The 20,163-nt window shown below is 38.0% G+C and overlaps 1 protein-coding gene across 2 annotated transcripts in view; it reads left to right on the top strand.

The window, feature by feature from the left end:
* The first annotated feature begins 1,172 nt into the window (after window positions 1–1,172).
* The window catches only part of LOC136257144 (uncharacterized), a 34,656-nt gene continuing 15,665 nt past the window's right edge, over window positions 1,173–20,163 (top strand). For both annotated transcript variants that reach the window (XM_066050244.1, XM_066050245.1), the window contains exons 1-12: window positions 1,173–2,168; window positions 8,826–9,002; window positions 9,057–9,145; window positions 9,203–9,323; window positions 9,464–9,544; window positions 9,608–9,709; window positions 14,851–14,898; window positions 14,954–15,052; window positions 18,220–18,288; window positions 18,351–18,409; window positions 18,469–18,528; window positions 18,590–18,908. In XM_066050244.1, the coding sequence (XP_065906316.1) occupies window positions 1,311–2,168; window positions 8,826–9,002; window positions 9,057–9,145; window positions 9,203–9,323; window positions 9,464–9,544; window positions 9,608–9,709; window positions 14,851–14,898; window positions 14,954–15,052; window positions 18,220–18,288; window positions 18,351–18,409; window positions 18,469–18,528; window positions 18,590–18,908 (2,082 nt within the window). In that variant the 5' untranslated portion in view covers window positions 1,173–1,310. The remainder of the gene's footprint in view (window positions 2,169–8,825; window positions 9,003–9,056; window positions 9,146–9,202; window positions 9,324–9,463; window positions 9,545–9,607; window positions 9,710–14,850; window positions 14,899–14,953; window positions 15,053–18,219; window positions 18,289–18,350; window positions 18,410–18,468; window positions 18,529–18,589; window positions 18,909–20,163) is intronic.

Consider the following 20,163-nt stretch of genomic DNA (forward strand, 5'->3'; position numbering starts at 1 on the left):
AGGTACACAACTCAGCCTTCCTTTATTTCCGCTGCTGCATCTAAGGCTGGGGTAGCTGCTGCTGCCGGTGAGGAGGCTAAGGATGACCATTATTTGGAAACTGTTAACAACCATGGTGGTGAATTTTTCCCCTGGTTTGCGAGTCGTTTGGTGTTTGGACACCCTTTGCTTTATCAACCTTATCCACGATTGCCGACCGTACCACTGTTATAAGTGGTATTCCCAGACAGTTAGCAAGGAAACAATTGCTTCAGCGCTTGTCAGTTACTCTCTGGCGATATAATGCCAAAATGATCCTGAAGCATTATGGCTTATGCCCAGAAGATGGCATAGACTTGTTGAACTAAGTTATTAATTAAGGTTGTTTTGTAGTTAAGGCAGCTAGTTTTGTAGTTAAAGTACTTAGTTTGGTAGTTAAGCTAGATAGAATTTTGTATAGCATATTTATGTTGAGAGTGAATATCGTGGCATACGAAGAACCCTACGAACCGCTGTAACGAAAAATCACGTGATTTTAAGACATTTGTATCATTTTCTACCAGAAGAAAGTTACAAACTTGGCTGCCACGCTAGTGTTATTTAAGCTACACATAGCCTAACACATGACAATAGTTAGGTAGTTGATTGGAGGATATCGATTTTTCGCATTGCGGACCCTAACATATAGGCGTAGCTACTACGCCCATTGTGGACATGGTATGGTTTGAGCCGCCTAATTGCCGCCTCCCAAACTCTGCCACTGATATAACCACGCACTACGCCATGCAATTCGAACGGAGATGATAGTGCAAACGTCACTGCGTCACAGTAGGCCACAATGGGGTATAGCTATGTGCCAGTATATGCTGGCCTTGTCACGTGTAATGTATGTATAGACCACACATAGCTACTACGCCCATTGTGGGCATGGTATGGTTTGAGCCGCCTAATTGCCGCCTCCCAAACTCTGCCACTGATATAACCACGCACTGCGCCATGCAATTCGAACGGAGATGATCAGTGCAAACGTCACTGCGTCACAGTAGGCCACAATGGGGTATAGCTATGTGCCAGTATATGCTGGCCTTGTCACGTGTAATGTATGTATAGACCACACATAGCTACTACGCCCATTGTGGGCATGGTATGGTTTGAGCCGCCTAATTGCCGTCTCCCGGGCCAAACTCTGCCACATATTGTTGGATACTAAAATTGGCGGCTGGTGGAAGTTTCGAGTTGCAAGCTGCTGCATATTTGATACGAGTTTAATCGCTATAGCTACAGGCTGTAGTTACGTATAAAGGTAAAGTTAAGTAGTGCAGTGAGGCATCATGCATTCTCCTTCAGCCGCTACATCTTACCATGTCGATTTGACTTTACGAGATGTAAAAGGAAATGATACCCAACTGCGAGAAGGAGTTTACGGAAAGGTACTTGAAGTAGAGTATGCGGGAACGAGTCTTGCTGCACAAGTTTTCCAAATAGACCAAGGAGTCGAGCTAAGCGAGAAGTTTCTCCAAGAATGTCGTATTTGGAGTGCAGCTCGTCATCCAAACATCGTTCAGTTAATTGGTGTATGGTATCGTGATGATATCCGCGACAACCCGTTTCCAGCGACAGTGACAGAGACGATGAGCTATGATCTGCGATCACTGGTAGAAAATCGTGATGACGCCTTAAAAATCAAATTTCATCAAAAAATGCTGATCTTACACGATGTATCCAAGGGTCTATGGTATCTTCATTCTCAAAATCCTACACTTGTGCATGGTGGACTCACACCAAGTAACATTCTACTAGGATGCAGCCAAAACTACATGAAAGCAAAAATAACCAATGTGGGTGTGGCTAAAGTAATAAAAGCAGCTGACTACACTTTTGAATCAGGCTTTTTGCCACTTGAAGCAATGAATAATGACCCTCATTATGAGCCACCTTTTGACATCTTTAGTTTTGGAATGGTGTTTTGGTACACTGCTGTTGATCCAAACTTGCCTGAGCTAAGTGAACACAACAAATCAAATGCAGAGTTCCGAGAGCTCCAAAAGAGTTTGGATGCAATAAAGGCAGGAGGCAGCACACATCTCATACCACTACTGAAGTCTTGTTTGGATAGGATACCAGATAACCGTCCTTCAATTGTAGAACTCTCTGATACCATAAAGGATTTGCTTAAACAGACTGCAAAGGTTAGAACATAGCACATCAGTTATAAGCATGTACAATACGTTAGAAACAAACAAACAAACAAAAAAATGCATGTATATATAATATGCTTTTTGCTATGTAGCATAAGCATTCAATTATTGAAACCCTTGTTTCTGCAGAATGTACCTTCACCTTCAAATATTCCTCAGGCAAAGTTTTTGGCAGAGGTATTCCCTTGATATTGTCTTCCTGTGTCCCTATAGTTGATGTCAATAGCTGGATCCCCTCATTCCCCTGACCAGACATGGGTCAAACCTTAAGCACTTGTACTTATAAGAACCTTAAGCACTTGTTTTGAAGTACTTAAAAGTATTTGTTACTGTGCAGCATTTGTGCTTGTGCTGGCACTTAATTACTTATATTTCAAAGTGCTTATAAGCACATTTCAAAGCACAAAAGCTGCCAGCTCTTATAAAAAATCTTTGATTCAATGAGCTTCTCATTTAACAGCTATAAGGTGCTATCAAATGTGAATAATTGTTCTATCAAGTGTATCTGTAGAACAATTATTCAGTGTAGCAGGGAAAGTCTTCAGGCCTGAGAGGTGCAGATTGAAAGATGAAACTTTTACTGATTGATGTTTGTTCATTATAACAATAATACTTAAAACAATAGGTGCATGACTGCATGCACCATTATGTATGTTTGTTAATAAAGTAATTAAGTAATTATATCAAGCACTTAAATAGTGCTTCGCTTTGTACTTGAAGCATTTACTCAATTACAGCATTTGTGCTTGTGCTTGTACTTAAGCACTTATACAGGTGCTTGAAAAATGCTTTAAGCCCTTGATCTAAGTGCTTGACCCATGTCTGCCCCTGACCAGAAAAGGTGAAGAGTCAAGTAACTGGTTATTTGAACCATAACTCAATTATAGAAACACATTACGTGTTACAATTATACCACTGACCAAAATGTTACTCCTAATGTTATCAAAAAATTGATAAAAATTATGAGTACCTAACCGACATCCATGAGTATGTCAGATCTGTAATGTAATAAGAATTACATTTCTTTGTAAAAATGTGCAACACACAATGGTCATTTACCATTTCAACAGTGGAACAACCAGCTCCCAACCGATTTTAGGTTCTTCTCTTAATTTGCTGTAGTACCATGTTCTGGACTATGTAGTTGAGGGATTAGACAAACAACAAGAGCATGCTGAAAATGCTTGTTTCTAAACGAATGGTACTTGAGTGATATAGTGTGAGGAGTTTTAGAGACTTTTACATAAAGTAAATTGTTTGTGGTTGGAATTGGAAGGTAATAAACTTACTGTGGTGGAGTACAATGGGCCTATTTGGCAGAAGCTTCTAGAATGTATAGTTAGACCTGTACTCAAATACATGTTTTTCATTGTTAGTTTATGTGCCTCACTGTTTCCCTTGTTATGCTATATAAATTAATGCTATATATCACACCTAATGCCTCTCTGTACAAGTCTCCACTAGAGTGCACCAGGCCAGTTTGTTTTGTGATGACAAGGCACACACCATCTATACAAGCTTAAAGAGGCTATAAAGGTAGCATTCTACAGACAACTACTGTAACAGCCAACATGCGTTTACCTGTTTACATAATTATTAGCATAAAAAATATTTCCATGTGCTCTCATGTCAACATGAAAAGTTTTTGTTGTAAGTATTTTCAGGCTTACAATACTTGTGAAGACACGATGGTTTGAAGATTCATTAGCACATGGTTCTTTTTGTGTTTCTAATGTATCAAAAATCTGGTAGACACTGTAGCTAATTATAAGTGGGTCTGGGCTGAATGGGAGGCACATCACTATGTTACGTTAACTTTGTGTGCACTTAGCCATACAACAGATATGGGAAGTGATTCACGTGGATAGGTATATAGTCTCTTGGAAATCTTTAACCCTTTGTCCCTAAAGTTAATAAAATCTAAACCAAAACAACCAAGCTGTAAAAAAAGAATGCGGCCCCCAAGGTGAAAAAAGATGTGAAATCCAAGGTGACGGCCAAGAAATGGCTGTGATGGTAGGTTAATGGCAAAAATTTTAATTACGACAATTCAGGCGAATTTGCATTGCCTCCTCCACTAGGATTCAGCACCAAATTCACCCGAATTGTCGTAATTAAAATTTTTGCCATTAACCTACCATCACAGCCATTTCTTGACTGCCACCTTGGATTTCACATCTTTTTTCATCCTGGCCTTTTTGGGGGCAGCACTCCTTTTTACAGCTTGGCTGTTTTGGTTTAGATATCACTTCTTTTTGTATTGCAAGCCACAGAGCCAGCCATTAACTGGCTTTGGTGCTTCCTTTTAACTAGTTTTTTTTTCTTTTCTGCAGGAATATTGGAACAAAGGAAGAAATGTTGTGTACAGTTTTTTTGTCTGTTTAAAAATATTTGTATATTTAATAATGAAAGATGATTTTGTTTCCAACACATATTTCTACAGGTTGATTTGTTTGTAGCTGATCCCTATAAGGTAACATGTATCCAACTGATATCTCTACAGAGTGACTTGTTTATATATAGCTGAACTTTCAACTTGATGGTTTCTTTGTAGCTGAATTCTCTACAAGGTAACTTCTTCTAGCTGATCTTTCTACAGGGTGACTTGTTTGAAGCTGAACTCTCTACATGATGGTTTCTTTGTAGCTGAACTCTCTACAAGGTAACTTCTTCTAGCTGATCTTTCTACAGGGCAATTTATTTGGAGCTGAATTCTCTACAGGGTGGCTTGCTTGCAGCTGAACTCTCTACAAGGTGGTTTCTTTGTAGCTGAACTCTCTGCAAAGTGACTTCTTATAGCTGAACTATCTACACAGTGATCTTTTCATAGCTGAACTCTCTACAGGGTGATTTGTTTGTAGCTGAACTCTCTACAAGATGACTTGTTTCTAGCTGATCTCTCTATAGGGTAACTTGTTTGTAGCTGAACTCTCTACAGGACGGTTTCTTTGTAGCTGATCTCTACAAGGTGACTTCTTCTAGCTGATCTCTCTACAGGGCAATTTGTTTATAGCTGAATTCTTTACAGGATGATTTGTCTGCAGCTGAACTATGGTTTCTTTGTAGCTAAACTCTATGTAGGGTGATGTGGTTGTAGCTGAACTCTCTAAAGGGTGATTTTTTTGTGGTTGAACTCTCTACAGGATGGTTTCTTTGTAGCTGATGTTGCTACGGGTGACTTGTTTCTAGCTGATCTCTCCACAGGATGGTTTCTTTGTAGTTGAACTCTCTACAGGGTAGTTTTTTTCTCTCTCTAGGGTGATCACTTCACAGCTGAACCCTCTACAAGGTGGCTTCTTCTATCTGATCTCTCTACAGTGTGATTTGTTTGTGGCTGAACTCTCTACAAGGTGACGTTTTCTAGCTGAGCTCTCTCTTATTTCTAGCTGATCTCTCTACAGAGTAACTTGTTAGTAAAGCTGAAGGCTTTACATGGTGGATTTTGGTTGTTAAACTCTCTGCATGAAGACGTGTTTGTAGCAGAACTTCTGAAGAGTGAATTGTTTGTGATTGAACTCTCTGCAGGGTGCATGACTTGTTTATAGCTGAACTCTCTTCAGTGTGACTTGTAATGTCTGAATCACTACAGCAATATATTTGTAGCTGAACTCTCTATAGGGTGACTTGCTTGTTGCTGAACTGTCTATAAGATTAATTGTTTGCAGCTGAACTCCCTACAGAACAACTTGTAATGTAATAGAATTCTATAATGGAGTAAATAAATTAGCCGAATGCTCTATTAGGGTGACTGTTCTATTAGAGTATCTCGATCTCGCATTTGCTACACGGAGTTGGCTTTCGAATCATAACTCCGTGGTTTATAATCCGATTCTTTTGTACTATTGCAAGGACTTTCTATGAAGATTATTCCAGCTATACACCGATTTTCAGCTCATTGCTCTAAGGGGTTTGCCTAGTAGGCGTAAAAACTCATACTTTTTAATTTATAAAATCGATCAAGTAATTGTGACACAGGTTGGGTTTTGTGTCATATCTCCATGGTCTTTATCTCGATTCCTTTCAAACCACCAAAAGGCACTCCTACGATGGTTACTCCATCTACATAGCAATTTGCAACTTATTCCATTAAGTGGTTTACCCTGTAGGCGTGACAACAAATCGATCTTGTTTTACGCGAATAATCGGTCATAACTCCCGTATTATTCATCGGTTTTGCACCAAATGTGATGCTACAATTCGCCGTTGGATTCCCTTTCTGTGTGCAAAATTTCAAGGCGATCGGAGTACGCGTTTGCGTTTTATAGCAATTTTGCAAGTGTGCAAAAACACAAAGAAGAAAAAAAAACGAAGAAAAAAAACCCGAAACTTTGGCAGCTCGTATCTGGGAAATGGCTGGAACGATTTCCTTCAAATTTTGAATGTAGACTCCCCTGGCTGGCGGGCAACTCTGTATCAAATTTGGTTCTAATCGAATAATGGACCACCAAGATACAAAAGTGTGAAAATGACGTTTTCTTTCTTCCTGTCAGTATACCCACGGTGTGCACGACACACTATCGTGTGTCTTGATGTGTTTCTTTAAATGTGAATGCCGCTATTATTGTGGCTCTCATTACATGCATGCATTTAAATGCATTATATCTCATAAACTAAATGCCTTATGAATATACTATGGTTTGGACTACACTACTATGTGGTAAATGGATATATTATCCACTTTATCCATGCATTGTTACATGATCGAGTGTGATACATATAAGGCAAACGTGCGTTTGAAAGAATTTGGACCACAAAGGAGTAGGCGTGGCCCACAAAATAATATCACCCAAAAAACAGCCTCAATTTCCCCTAACGACGATCAGGCAGTATTGGTTAGGTGAAACTAAGCCCAAACAAGCTTTCAGATCGACCCGAAATCCTTTCAACAAGTTGCTATGGAATTTTAAAAATTATTTATTTAACGGAATTTTCTACTGACTGAGTAAGTAACTGATGATGCCTTCAGACAAGCGTAACTCGATAACAGCTAAGGCTACGGGCTTGATTTTTTTGCTGTTCAACGTCGCTTCGTCCTGACAGGTGCCTTTTGGCATACCGCAGTACGTACAATGCATTCTTCATGGACTTACCAACATCCTCCTTTGTCTCCCATTCATCTTTGCTGACAGTGAAAAGTGTCAATTTTTGGCGATAGCAAGTGATGGCTTCCCTTCACGTAACAGAAATTGTCTGTATTTTTCATAGTGGCTATTTTGATAGCAGAGGTGCTTGTCAAACAGTTCTTGATTCGTACTGTTGTGTATTGGGTTGAACACAGCCAACAACTAAGGATACTTCACTTTTCATACGATAATTGATATAACTGGGGCGTGCAGCATCATTTGTTTCGGAATGCGTCTCGGTGTGTAGAGGTGCTTTTCGAACAGTTCTTGATTCGAAAATGCTGCGTAATGGGTTGAATATAGCTGACAACAAAGCGTAATGGATACTTCACTTTTCAGACGATAATTGGGGTGCGCGGTACCATTTTAGATGCGGTATGCGTGGGTTCACCAGTCACAATAATTACAAAAAAAGTTAACAAACAAGTACACAGAAAAATTTGGAATTTTCAACTAGAGTAGGGACCATAGCACATCGATAAAAAGTACTGAAACAAGCTGGAGTAGTCCATGATATTAAATCACAGTAAAACAATAAGAAGTGTTATATCTCTACTGTGCTCAAGATACCACATATAATGGAAATGCACAGTAGGGATATAACACTTCTTATCGTTTTACTGTGATTTAATATCGTGCACTACTCCAGCTTGTTTCAGTACTTTTTATCGATGTGCTATGGCCCCTACTCTAGTTGAAAATTCCAAATTTTTCTGTGTACTTGCAATTATAATGATACTATCTGTCACAAAGGAGAGACAAAATAAAGAAGGTTATATTATTTTGTATGTAAAAATGCATATTTTATTTAAATAAGTTTCGTTTTTAAGAACCAAAGCCACTATAGTGGCGTTTGGGACCAAAGGGTTAAGAGTGTACAACACTGTCAGTGGCGGATCCAGTGGGGGTACATGTGCCCCTGTCTCCCCCCCTCCTCCTTCAAAATAATTGCATACAAGATTGAGATACTCTAATAGTGCAGTCACTCTAATAAAGCAGTCACAATGCTCATGAGGCAGAGTAGCTTAACTATGAAGCTATGAATAAGGATCTGAATAAGCATCTTTATATACTTTATCCTATATACAAATCTTTAGTGGGATTTATAAGGCCTTCTGGTATACAGGCTCTGCCTTTACCAAGTACCTTAATCATAATACATTTGGTAAAGGGCAGCCATTACTGCTGTGATTTTTTTCTCTTCAACTTTTCAGTAAAGTGCACCCCCTTTCCAAACTCTGGATCTGCCCCTGACTGTACATGTATTACATATGCAGGAAAACAGGAAGTTATGATGCTATGATCCTAGCAACACTGTGGACATTGTATTGGGGGTCTGCACTCTAGTTTTTTCAGCAAAATTATGTTGTTTTAACATTATATATTTTAATGAAAGTGGTTGCTAGTTCAACAATACTTTATTTTGATAGGAAATTTTGTTATACAACTTAACTAAAATATGGATAGTTTGCTGTTTTTTTATTGCAAGAATAATAAACTTATCGTTAAAATGACTTTTTCACAGTATGGTATTGAATCTACAAAACAAATCACCATTCCTGAATTATACAAGGAGACATTTAGGAAGAATTCCAATGAAAAAGCACTATATTGGAAGGACAAGGATGATGACCAATGGCAGGGCATAACTTATGCAGAATATGAAAAACTGATTTACAATGTTGCCAAATCTTTCCTAGAGGTATCGCACTAGTACTAGCTGACTATCATAGTACATATGTGTTTTTATGTGTAGCTTGGACTAAAACCTTGCCATGCTGTGGGTATTCTGGGCTTCAACTCTGTGGAATGGTTTGCATCTAGTATAGGAGCAGTGTTTGCTGGGTATGAATTACACAGTATGAGTAGCAATTTTAATACTAATGTGCTGACTCTCATCAGGGGACGATCAACTGGTATATATAGCGATAGCAGTCAAGAGTTATGTCAGCACATTTTGAAGGACTGCAAAGCAAATATTGCAGTTGTGGAAAATGCTGAACTATTGGAGAAGATTGTAGGGGTATGTGTACCATGATGCAATATAGAAAGCCTAGCTATCATTACTACTTAATATACCATGGTAATAAAAAGTTTAATTATTGTGGTACAACTATATATATGTTCAGTACAAATTCTGTATAATGATAATTTTTTTTGCAGATTTGTGACCAACTCCCTCACTTGAAGGCCATAGTTCAGTACAAGGGAAAACTCAGCAAGGGGTATCCTAGTACCTACACTGTACGATGTTGTAGTGTTTTATGCACAATGGTAGTCTATGCTGTGCTGTGTGTCTTCTTATAGTGGGAAAAGTTTTTGGAGGTGGGCAAGGACAGAGAAGATTCTGTGATTGATAATATCATTAACAACCAGCAACCAAACCAGTGTGCCATTGTGTTGTATACTGTAAGTGATAATTATATAAGTATCTTGTTTCTAGTGATACACTGATGCCACTTTTTTACCAACCAATCCGATACCTGATATCAATCTGATACTGTGGTACACACAACTGTGACATTTTTTAATGTACTGCTTTCACGCCTCACTTCAGTAGTCTTGGGGTCATTACTTATTAAACGTGATATCATGAACCATGGTAGTGGTTCATAATAGAGATTGCCTATGTTTTTTATTCAAAATCCTAATAGAACACTCAACTAAACACCACCTTAGAAATCTTTTCCAACCTCAAAAGAAGCCTTAGAAGTTAATTTGGAATAAATTTTGTTCCATTAGTAAAGATGAAGTCAAAAGGACCTGATAAAAGTACTTTTTTTTAAAGAACTAAAATCTGCCATTTTGAGCCATTTTGTTCATCTTCTTCATCTTATTATTATTCTTATTCTTATTTTTTCCCACAGGGCTAGAACAAAATGTGAGTACTTTTTGGGGATAAAAACTACATAACTTTCCTTCCTATGTCTTTCTTCATGTCCATGACCTACTTTTAAATGCATATTACAATGTTAACATCCACTTTCAAGCAAATTTGCTTCTTTTAGGCTCACCTTGCCATTGATATTCTGACTTAGTTTCTGCAAGGGTAACCAACATGTTAACTGTGCTAATAAGTATCCAATCTATTTATTTTAACAAGTTCATTTGGAAACTTTTTGTCATCACCTATATTAACCACCGTATATTAAGAGCAACAATGTTGTTGTGTACCACTGCCTATACTTGTGATCACATAGCTGCACAAATCAGAAGCCATACTATTGCTGACCACTAATAAATGTTAGCTGACTACTTAACAGCTACTGCATGATGACTAACTTGATAGACATGTTTAGTACTGTGTAATATCAAGCACCACTAGCACCTCTTATTATCATGTTCACTATCCATAAATGGATTTATAAAAAGTAAACAAACTAGTGTAAAAATAATTTTCAAAAATTAAAACATGGAAATAGAGATATATAGCTGAAAAAGTAAAGGGACAAGAGTCAAACAAGCCAGCATGTTAAACACACAGAGATCTCTATTTGGACTCAAATAAACATTTATACAGAAGCATTCTCAGTCCTTACTGATTATTCTCAGTACTTATCTGCCTCTATTTATATAAAACTACTGCTTTTCCTTAGTCTGTAGCTATACCATATCCATTGAGTCCAAATAGAGATCTCTGTGTGTTTACCATACTGGCTTGTTTGACCCTTGTTTCTTTACTTTTTTCACTGAGCGATCTCTATTCCCATGTTTTAATTTTTGAAAATTATTTCCAACACTGCACTTGAATGGGAGGAGATTTGATTTTGATTTATACTCAAGCTATTTGGCAAAAAGCAAAAAGCTATTCTTCTTCCATAGCTGAGCAAACAAAAGACAAGTATGCAGATACATAAACAAAAACTATTACAAAATAGTACAAAAACACAAACTTACAAAACTAAAACTCAACATGCTTATGAAACCAACAGTAATTACTCAGGAGATGGTCATAAAGTGCTGACAAGAAAATTCCAGATGGGCCTGAACCAATGGTAGCAGGTACGTTATTCCACCATAAAGATGTACTATGACAAAATAATTTCTGAGTGGAGGTATGTAAGTGTGCATCTTTGAAGATTGGTAAAATAGGGTGGACAGCAAGTCCCATACATGTGCCGAGGTCCAAATAATAAAGGAGAGTCTAGAGATATACAATAACAATGACAATATTGCCTGAGGTACATTGCATAAAGAGAGTGATATTTTACTTGAGAGGTAACCGGTAAACAACCAAGTGCATGTCGATGTTGAAACACATGATCAGTGATTTGGTGATGCAAACTTCCCAGTTCTGGAGATGTTGTAAAAATTGCAGAGAATGCTGAGACAATGCTGTACCCCAGACTGGTAGTGGTAGTGTATAGTGCATAGTCCATAGAGAAGATGTTTAAGTGCTATATAGCACTGTTATCAGTGGCAACAACAAGAAATGGAGGTTGTATATCAAAAATATACCGAGTGCATTTCTCACTAGAGCACTCCAGACAAAATCATTAGATTTCTTTGATAAAACTTTGTTACTTCCCTTCCATATATAGAGACACTTAATTGTAAGGTATGATTTTGTGACTAATGCATAGTTAACCTCAGTTGTGGACTTTGAAGTGAAGATGCTTAGTTTTTTATAACCATTATGAAAAAGACAACAGGTTGCTGTTTTGACACAATTTACCGCTGTAAATATGGTTAACAGACAAGGAAGCCTGCATGGGGTATAGTTGGTATTGTATCCCAGTTCATAGAACTGGAACCCACAATTGTTAATACACATGTACAAATGGCAATCATGTAAGCCAAGTGGACATAGGATGTTAAATTATGTATACTAGATATCTTGGCTTGATGTCACTGATAGCACTTGGCTAGCATATAGCACATGGCTTCCCATTCCTAGCATTAGAAATATTCCTAGTATCCTTAGTACACTGTATTAGTAGTATCCCTAGTATACAGTACTACTGTACTGTATGCCTGTGGTTTTTACAATTGCAAGTGATTCATAATTAGTTATATCACATGCACAATTGCTCAAGTGATATACCGTAGACTCTGGTTATTAGGCGCATGTGCTTATAATTTTCGGAGGAATTATTTGTGTAATTTACTATGCTTGTTAAGCACATGCACTTATAAATTACAGTAAGGAATTTCTGCTAGGAGGGAATTAGTTATTCAGGTGTACCCACTACAGTTTTCAAGCGATTTGAACACCAGTTAATAGTATGCTTCAGTCATGGAAATGGAAATCCTTAGAAGCCAGGTAGCAGCTACAGCAGTCGTTATTACAGACGGCAGTATCTGCTAGACACAGACCTGGCAAGGAATCGGGTGTGCTGTGACATGTCTGATTCATTCTGACAGCAATTCTACATAGTATGAAGTGGCAGAAATGATCTCAACCATATGTGCTTAACAAACAGGTGTCTAGTGCAAGTCTACCATATGTGCTTAACAGGCAATATGCACTTAATAACCATGTGCGCCTAGTAACTGGAATTTACGGTATATACATGAGCCCAAGGACACACTTGTGTCTGTTATAACTAGTACATCACTTTGAGACCTCAGATCAAAGGTAATAGTTATACCATAGGCATTGCCTTAGGCCTAGTGCAGCCTCAGGCTTGTATGTATATATCAGATGGCCTTAGGGGTTGTGCACACATAATCAGGCAAAGTGCAAGTGCCTTGCTATAACAAATATGTGCCACATGGGTGACTAACTTGCAAGTGTCAAAAACTGCAGAAATGCTATTTTTAATGGACTGTCTGAATTTTGATAATGGATAATGACATAACATTAACAACAAGGTTTTACTGAGAATTCGAACATATGCATAACAACACAGGCATTCAGAAAGCTTTGATTGTGGCTGAGCAAATGAATTAAGCATTGAAATACAAGTCAATAATGACGCTTAAAGTGCAGCAAAGCATTTACTATAATTTCCATGGGTATACTGTGGTCATAAATATCATAACAAGGCTAATGGCTTATTCATTGAACATTATGTACTATCAAGATAATATATTCATTACAGCAGCAATACGAACGAACTAAATAGTTATCAGGGGCAGCTCCAGGGGGTTTCCGGAAACCGGTCACATTCAGATCGAGATACTCTAATAGAGCAGTCAATTACTGTAATAAAGCAGTCACAGCATTCAGAGCAGTAGTGTAGCAAGCTTTATAGCTATAAAGAAGGATCTTTATGTACTTTATCAGTGATATTTTATAATAGTTAGTGGAGGGCAGTTATTTTCAGTAGCTAGGTGATGACTTTTTTTTTTGGTCTTCACTCAAAAATGCTCTTGATCAGAAACCAGTCAGCAAAATACTGGAGTCACCTATGGTTATCTTATCCAGTCAATAAAAGATGGCTTCATTTCCAAGTTCATCTCACTCAATTATCCATGCAGCAGGCAAATTTATCTCAGCCAATAGTGCAGCCAGCCAATTCAATTCAGCATTTCAGTCAGTAGTCCAACTGGCTAATCCATTTCAATCAGTTTTCCAGTTTGTCAGCCCATTTCAGTCAGTTGTCTAGCCGGCCAGTTCATATCAGCTAGTAGTCCAGCCAGCAAATAGATCTCAGTTGGTTGTCCAGCTGGCTAATCCATTTCAGTCAATGCTCCAGTGTTCAAGCTCACAATTGAGTATACTTTTGGCACTTTGCCTATATATTGCTTGTTAATGCATTCCAGAAATCATCAATTTCTTTGACAAACTTACTGTGGTATAATATGTACTTTATGAGATTGTTTGTGGGATTTAGTTTTGAGACAGTTCTGTGACTAAAATAAAGGTTATTCTGTGGAATTGGCCAGCTGGACAACAGGGTGACGTTAAAGTCACTGACCAGCTGGCTGTAAAGTGACTGATGTTGGCCTTCTGTTGGCCCCAGAATTTACTGTGATGCTTGGAAGCTGCGCTGCAAATTGAAAAACTGCTACGTCTTTACTAGTCAAAGACTGTTGGCTCTTTTGCCTGTGTGCTGACTGTAATATAGTTATTAGTAGGTGATCACTCTTATAAGTTAATGGAGTACTAAACAGAGATTGATTAGTCACAAGAGATGGTAATTAGCTGGCCATGGGTGGGTGGATGAAAGGCCAATAAGTAAGCAATAAAATATACACTCTACTATAGCAATACAATAGCTAATATTAACAGAATTAATAATCATAAAACATGCAATACAATCATTCTGTAATTATCATTGTGTCTGTATAGATGTGATAGGGACAAATATTATGACCAAATCCTATTTCATTACATCATAGAGAATGCATGAAGTCATTGACATGCTACCAATGAATTCGCACCTTCCCCCCCTAATAAAAAATGAACATGCAATATCAATTTATATCCTGCAGTTACTACCAAATTATCATGAAACTTGATTGCTGCTTAGCAATTCACAATCCCTACTATTAAGTGTAATTATTGATTATTTGCTTTGTGAATGTTTATTGCTCATGGCACATGTGGCTGCATGTAGTACATGAGAATTTATGTAGTATGTAGTATGCAAATTCTTTTACAGTCAGGAACTACTAGTAATCCCAAAGGAGTCATGTTGAGTCATGACAATGTGAGTTGGTAGTTGTTTTTAGGTATATCATAAATTAAATTTGTTATGTACATAGCTCACATGGAGTACAATGGCTTTTTTGGATACAGTTGACATTGAAGGAGCTACGAAATCAGCTATTAGCTATCTGTCACCAGCTCACATTATTGGAATGGTTGGTTCTATAAGTCATCAAACAGTATAGCAGTACTGTTAAAGAGGCAGGGCACCAAACCATACAAGTGCTGAAATTGTACAAGTGCGCCAAGTATTTGAGGTGGTTTTACATAATTATTGTGGTTTGATAGTGAACAACAAGTCTCACTTCCTTACAGCCTGCTACAATGACTTGAATCATTTTGTTGTGGAATTACAGGTTATTTAAAACAAGCAGAAGATTGTAAACAGCCTGAATGCTCTGATACACTGGATATGTAGCCACAAGCACAGCAGCGCTAGCCCATTGTAGGCCATTAATTAACTGAACAGGCTTGTTACTACAAATTTTTGTTGGTGATGCCATCATGACAACATTACAAGTTTGTACTAGCTGCTAGAGCCTGGGTTAAGCGGCTGTTTGCAATTTGCATTGGACGAAACTTTACAGAGTGGTTTTTTCTGCTACCAGACAATGATGTGAACTGCAGGGGAGTTACCTTATGAGTAAGATAGTACAAATTTATATGTAAAATCACCACTTGTATGGTTTGGAATACTGTCTTTTTAAGTAGGGGCCTCCCCTATAATAAATGGTACTCACCAAAAGCTGCTATTAAAACTACCCTAGAGATATCATACATGATGAAAATTAATTTTATGGAATAGTCTTAGTGGATCCAACATTAAATCCAGCATTAAAAACTAGAAAGCTTCATAATCTTGATTTTGTAAAAAAATTGATATTTAGTCTGCCTGCCAGAAGAGCTGCCTACGTGACCATAGTTACAAGGCTAGAGACCAAACAAGGCAGTACATAGCCATCATTTCATGCCACAATAACAAACTCATGTGTTGCATGTGCTTTTTTCTGGTTCCTATGGGTGTCTACCATCTGTATTTTGCTTTTTTTTTTTTTTAGTTTACACGGTCATCTTCTTCATACAGGGAAACCATACCAAAGCATTAATGTTTGTATTGACACTTTCCTTAGAGGAATGTATTCAGACACTACAAAACTATTTGAAGTGCTTATGCTATAGTAGATATCTGTAGCTGCACTTATAAAACAAATGCAATGTGTTAAGGGCATGGTGTGACCACATGCTGAAATGATCAGAATGTGCCACCACTCCTTTAATGATCAGAGAACTGTCACCGTGCCCATTGATAATATAGCTGCAGTTAGCTGTAATTTTGCTGTAGAGAACATTACATGGCAATCATACCCCTTAAATCTATTGCATACATAGCTTCCTCGAGATGAGCAACAGTACTCTAATAGAGCAGTTACAGCCACACCTGTATATCTGTACCAAAAAAGTTATCAAGCTAGTGCAATGAAGCAGGTTTACAGCAATAAAAATAGCAAAACAAGAGATATGAATGATGATAGCTTTTATAACATAGCTTTGTGGGAAAATTTAGCATTGAACAGATAGTGATAACATGCCTATGTAGTAGCATCATTCATATACCTTGCTTCACTCTTTATTGCTGGAACCTAGATGAAGTTTAACTAGTTAAAGAAAGTAAATATGGTGATCGAACACAAAGGGGTGTATTTTGACATATTCTTACATAATGACCTGGTAAAAGTGGGTAGTGCATGGAGGCAGTAACTACAGTTAGGAAGTCAACCAGTATCCGCAACACAGTCACGAAGCAAAGAGGAACAGCCACACATTGATGGGGGACCTTCAATTGGAATATGATTGTTACATATGCACTACCAAAAATGTGGCCGCATCTCCTCAGGTGGACATTAATAGGAAAACAACTTGTTGTGCATGTGTTATCAGAAGGCGCACAGTAAAGTGTGAAAAAAACCTGGAGAGCTTGTTCCCTCCCAGATTCCCTTCCCTGTTGTACAGCTGTATGTGGTCTATACTTATGGGTGGGGTAATGAAATCATAATAATGAAACATGGTTTGGATAGTCTTGACCCAAAAAAGGATGGAGTAATACTGTAAGTATGTATGCACCACAGGCAGTCTCATTGGAGTGACTATTTTAAATCCTCTGTTTATCCATCTTGAGGTTAGCTTAGGGTGTGACAGAGCAGGTGTTTCACCTAGGAACCCATATTGCCTGTTGAATTCTTGTGGCTTCCACAGAATGCTAGAACCCCCAGTATTCCGACCTCCAAGCCATCTTAGCAAAACATGCAGTAGTTAAGTAAGGAGTAGTGAAAAAAGGGAATTGACAATGCATGGTCCTATATTTAGGCTAATAGGAGAACCTGTGAAACCCTGCACACCTTACCAAGATAACCACCATCAGCAGATGGTGGTGACTGGCCTAGAGGTGTTATTGGGAGGCTGGTTACATTGTGAAGGAGTAGTATTAATTTTTAAAACTAATATTTTTTATTGTGATGGGGAGATTTGCATTATTATAAACCAGAAATTTCTTTTTGAAAAAAAATTGTGTGCATGCATATTTGTGTTATGGTGTGTTCTACTGCCAACAGTTAAGAGGATCATCTATCAGTTTACGATACCACTCAAATGTAACGTCATCTTGTGATAGCGTAAGCAATTTTAAAACAAGCTAATTGAAGGGAATGGCACCCATTTCGCTCATGAGTATTTATCCCTTTCTGTTTGGGATGAATATTTGTGAGCAAAACAGGTGCCACGCCCTTAATTAGCTTGATTTTTAACCAATTGCACTCAAACAAGATGTTACATTTGAGCGGTACTGTATCTATGTTTGTTCGTCCGCACCCTCACATAGTAAAAGAGTTTTTTGCTAAAAGCAGCTAGCATGTGAGAAATGAAGGTTCTATGATCAATTGGAATTCTGCATAGGGAGCCTTTGCTCTGAGATGATTTCTTGAGCTTCTGAAGGTGCTATGATCACCTTTACCAACAGGCTTTACAGATTTTTAACAACTGGAAAACTTGTAGATGCCTTATAGGCTACCAAATATAGGTCAATCATATCCATACAAAAGTGAAGAGCAGCCTTGAAGCTTTATCTATAGAATTACTGGACATACAGACTATGCAACAGTAGAGAAGATACTAAAAAAGCAAAATTATAACCTATGTGTGAGATACATATCAATTACAGTATTCTGCCGTCATAAGGTGGCAACAGTTGTTAATGGGTTGTAATTATTTGGATGGAGTCTCTAAAGAACTAATGTAGTTTCACTCGGTGCTTTTATTTGATTTGTAGTTTGCAGACATGTTTTTGCCTATTCCTGCTGGTGGTACAGTATGGTTTGCAAATTCAAATGCTATTGAGGTTAGTTCATAAGTATAGTAGATGTATGTGATTCATGTACATATATTTGTGTACATGTCTAGAGTTCTCTGATTTCTGCTATGCAAGAAGTCCAACCCACTTTCTTGTTTTCAACACCACGGTACACACTGACAGTAATCAGATACTAACTGTAATTAGTAACTACTGCATACATTATAGAGTGTGGGAGAAGATCAAACAGAGAATAGAGGCTTTAATGCTAGAACATCGGGTTACCAGGTTAGACTAGAGGATTGTTTACACTGAAAATTTATTGAAATGTGGTTTTTGTTTGTTCCAGTCAAAGACCTAAAGGGATATCAAGTTTAAACAAGATCATAAAGGACCTGGGTCTTGACAAGTGTAAATATATATCAGTAGGAGGTGAATCGATGCATAAAGAGACTCTTAAGTATTTTTATAACATGAAGCTGACTGTGTTGGGGTATTACGGAATGAGTGAGTCTACCTTACCTCTAACTACCAACTTGGAAGGTGCTATGAAATTTGGATCATGTGGCCGCAGTACAAAGGGTGTTCAGGTTGAAATAATTAACACAGATGAATACAAGGAATTACAACTTTTGTGCTTAAATCAACCAGAGAATGATATAGGAGAGGTTAGAGATTTGAAACTATAGTTTGAAACCAAGGCCAAGGAAACTAAATGATTTAGTGACCCGAAGGCATGAGGCTGTAGTGTCCATAGTGCACTGCTAGGCCCGAGGGTTATTAAACACCTTAGTTCCATTGGCAGAGGTGTTTAACTTGCTTGTACTATGGTTGTCAGAGTACAGCAGTAAATAGTATAATAATACAGTTACACCAAAGAGAAAGCAAAGCCTATGGAAGCCTTGTGAAATACAGCTATTGCCACCCAGTGAACCATAACTGGGATGCCTGTGCACCACTTAGGCGTTTGAGCCTTGTGCATGCAAATCTTCCTGGGGCAGGGCTAGTAAGTAAATCCAAAGGAGGACTGTCCAGGTCTCATCAAGAGAGGCCGTGGAACCTGAAGCCCCAACATTGCTAAGTGAGACAGTGTATTTACTTCCCCAGTAAACACCAGGCACCCAATGATGGGTGTGCTACTCACCCAAATGACACCAGGCCACCAGGTGGTAGCATAACCAAGTGGCTAGAGCATCAGCCTGGTAATAAAAAGGTTTCGGGTTTGATGTCTGGTTATGCCAATTTGGTGCTGTTGTTGTTGTTTCCTTGAGCAATAAAGTTTACTCACATTGCTCCAGTCTATCTACAGCTGTATAACAATAGATGGTATACTAATCCATGCTATTGCATAGACATGCTATTGTACTAACCCACTTGTCGCCATTACAACAGGTGGCAGGTGAGTAATTAAACATGCGTAGTGATTAAGTGAACATGTGTAGGTGCTAAGTGATTTAGTAAACCAAAATCTGCCCTGTTCTATAGTTTATGTTTGACTGTATGGACACAGATAGTAATGTCTCCATTGCACATAACAGTGCACACTTTGAAAATGCCTACTACACTCTGACATTAGTTTATTGAATTAGTCATGCGTTGACAATCAGCTGTGTGATTTGAAGTTGTGAATTTAAATAATTATACAAACTGCACAATTCATTGCTATAAAATTTTTAAGTATACTGTATGTACATTTAACCTCTTAAACTCAAACCTCGACTATCCAAAAATCCATGAAACTGAGGGCAGTAGAATAGTAAGGCAAATTGACAGCTGAACATAACTATATACCAAATACAGAAAACAGGCTCACATTCACATAAGGGATTATCAACAAATTCTTGGAAGGTGTATGAACACAGCCTATAGCTAGCTGTGCTTCTGTACGATGTAAACTGTGTTTATTTTATTCAACATGCAACG

The sequence above is a fragment of the Dysidea avara genome, chromosome 1 (assembly GCF_963678975.1).
Source record: "Dysidea avara chromosome 1, odDysAvar1.4, whole genome shotgun sequence".
Taxonomy (NCBI): Eukaryota; Metazoa; Porifera; class Demospongiae; order Dictyoceratida; family Dysideidae; genus Dysidea; species Dysidea avara.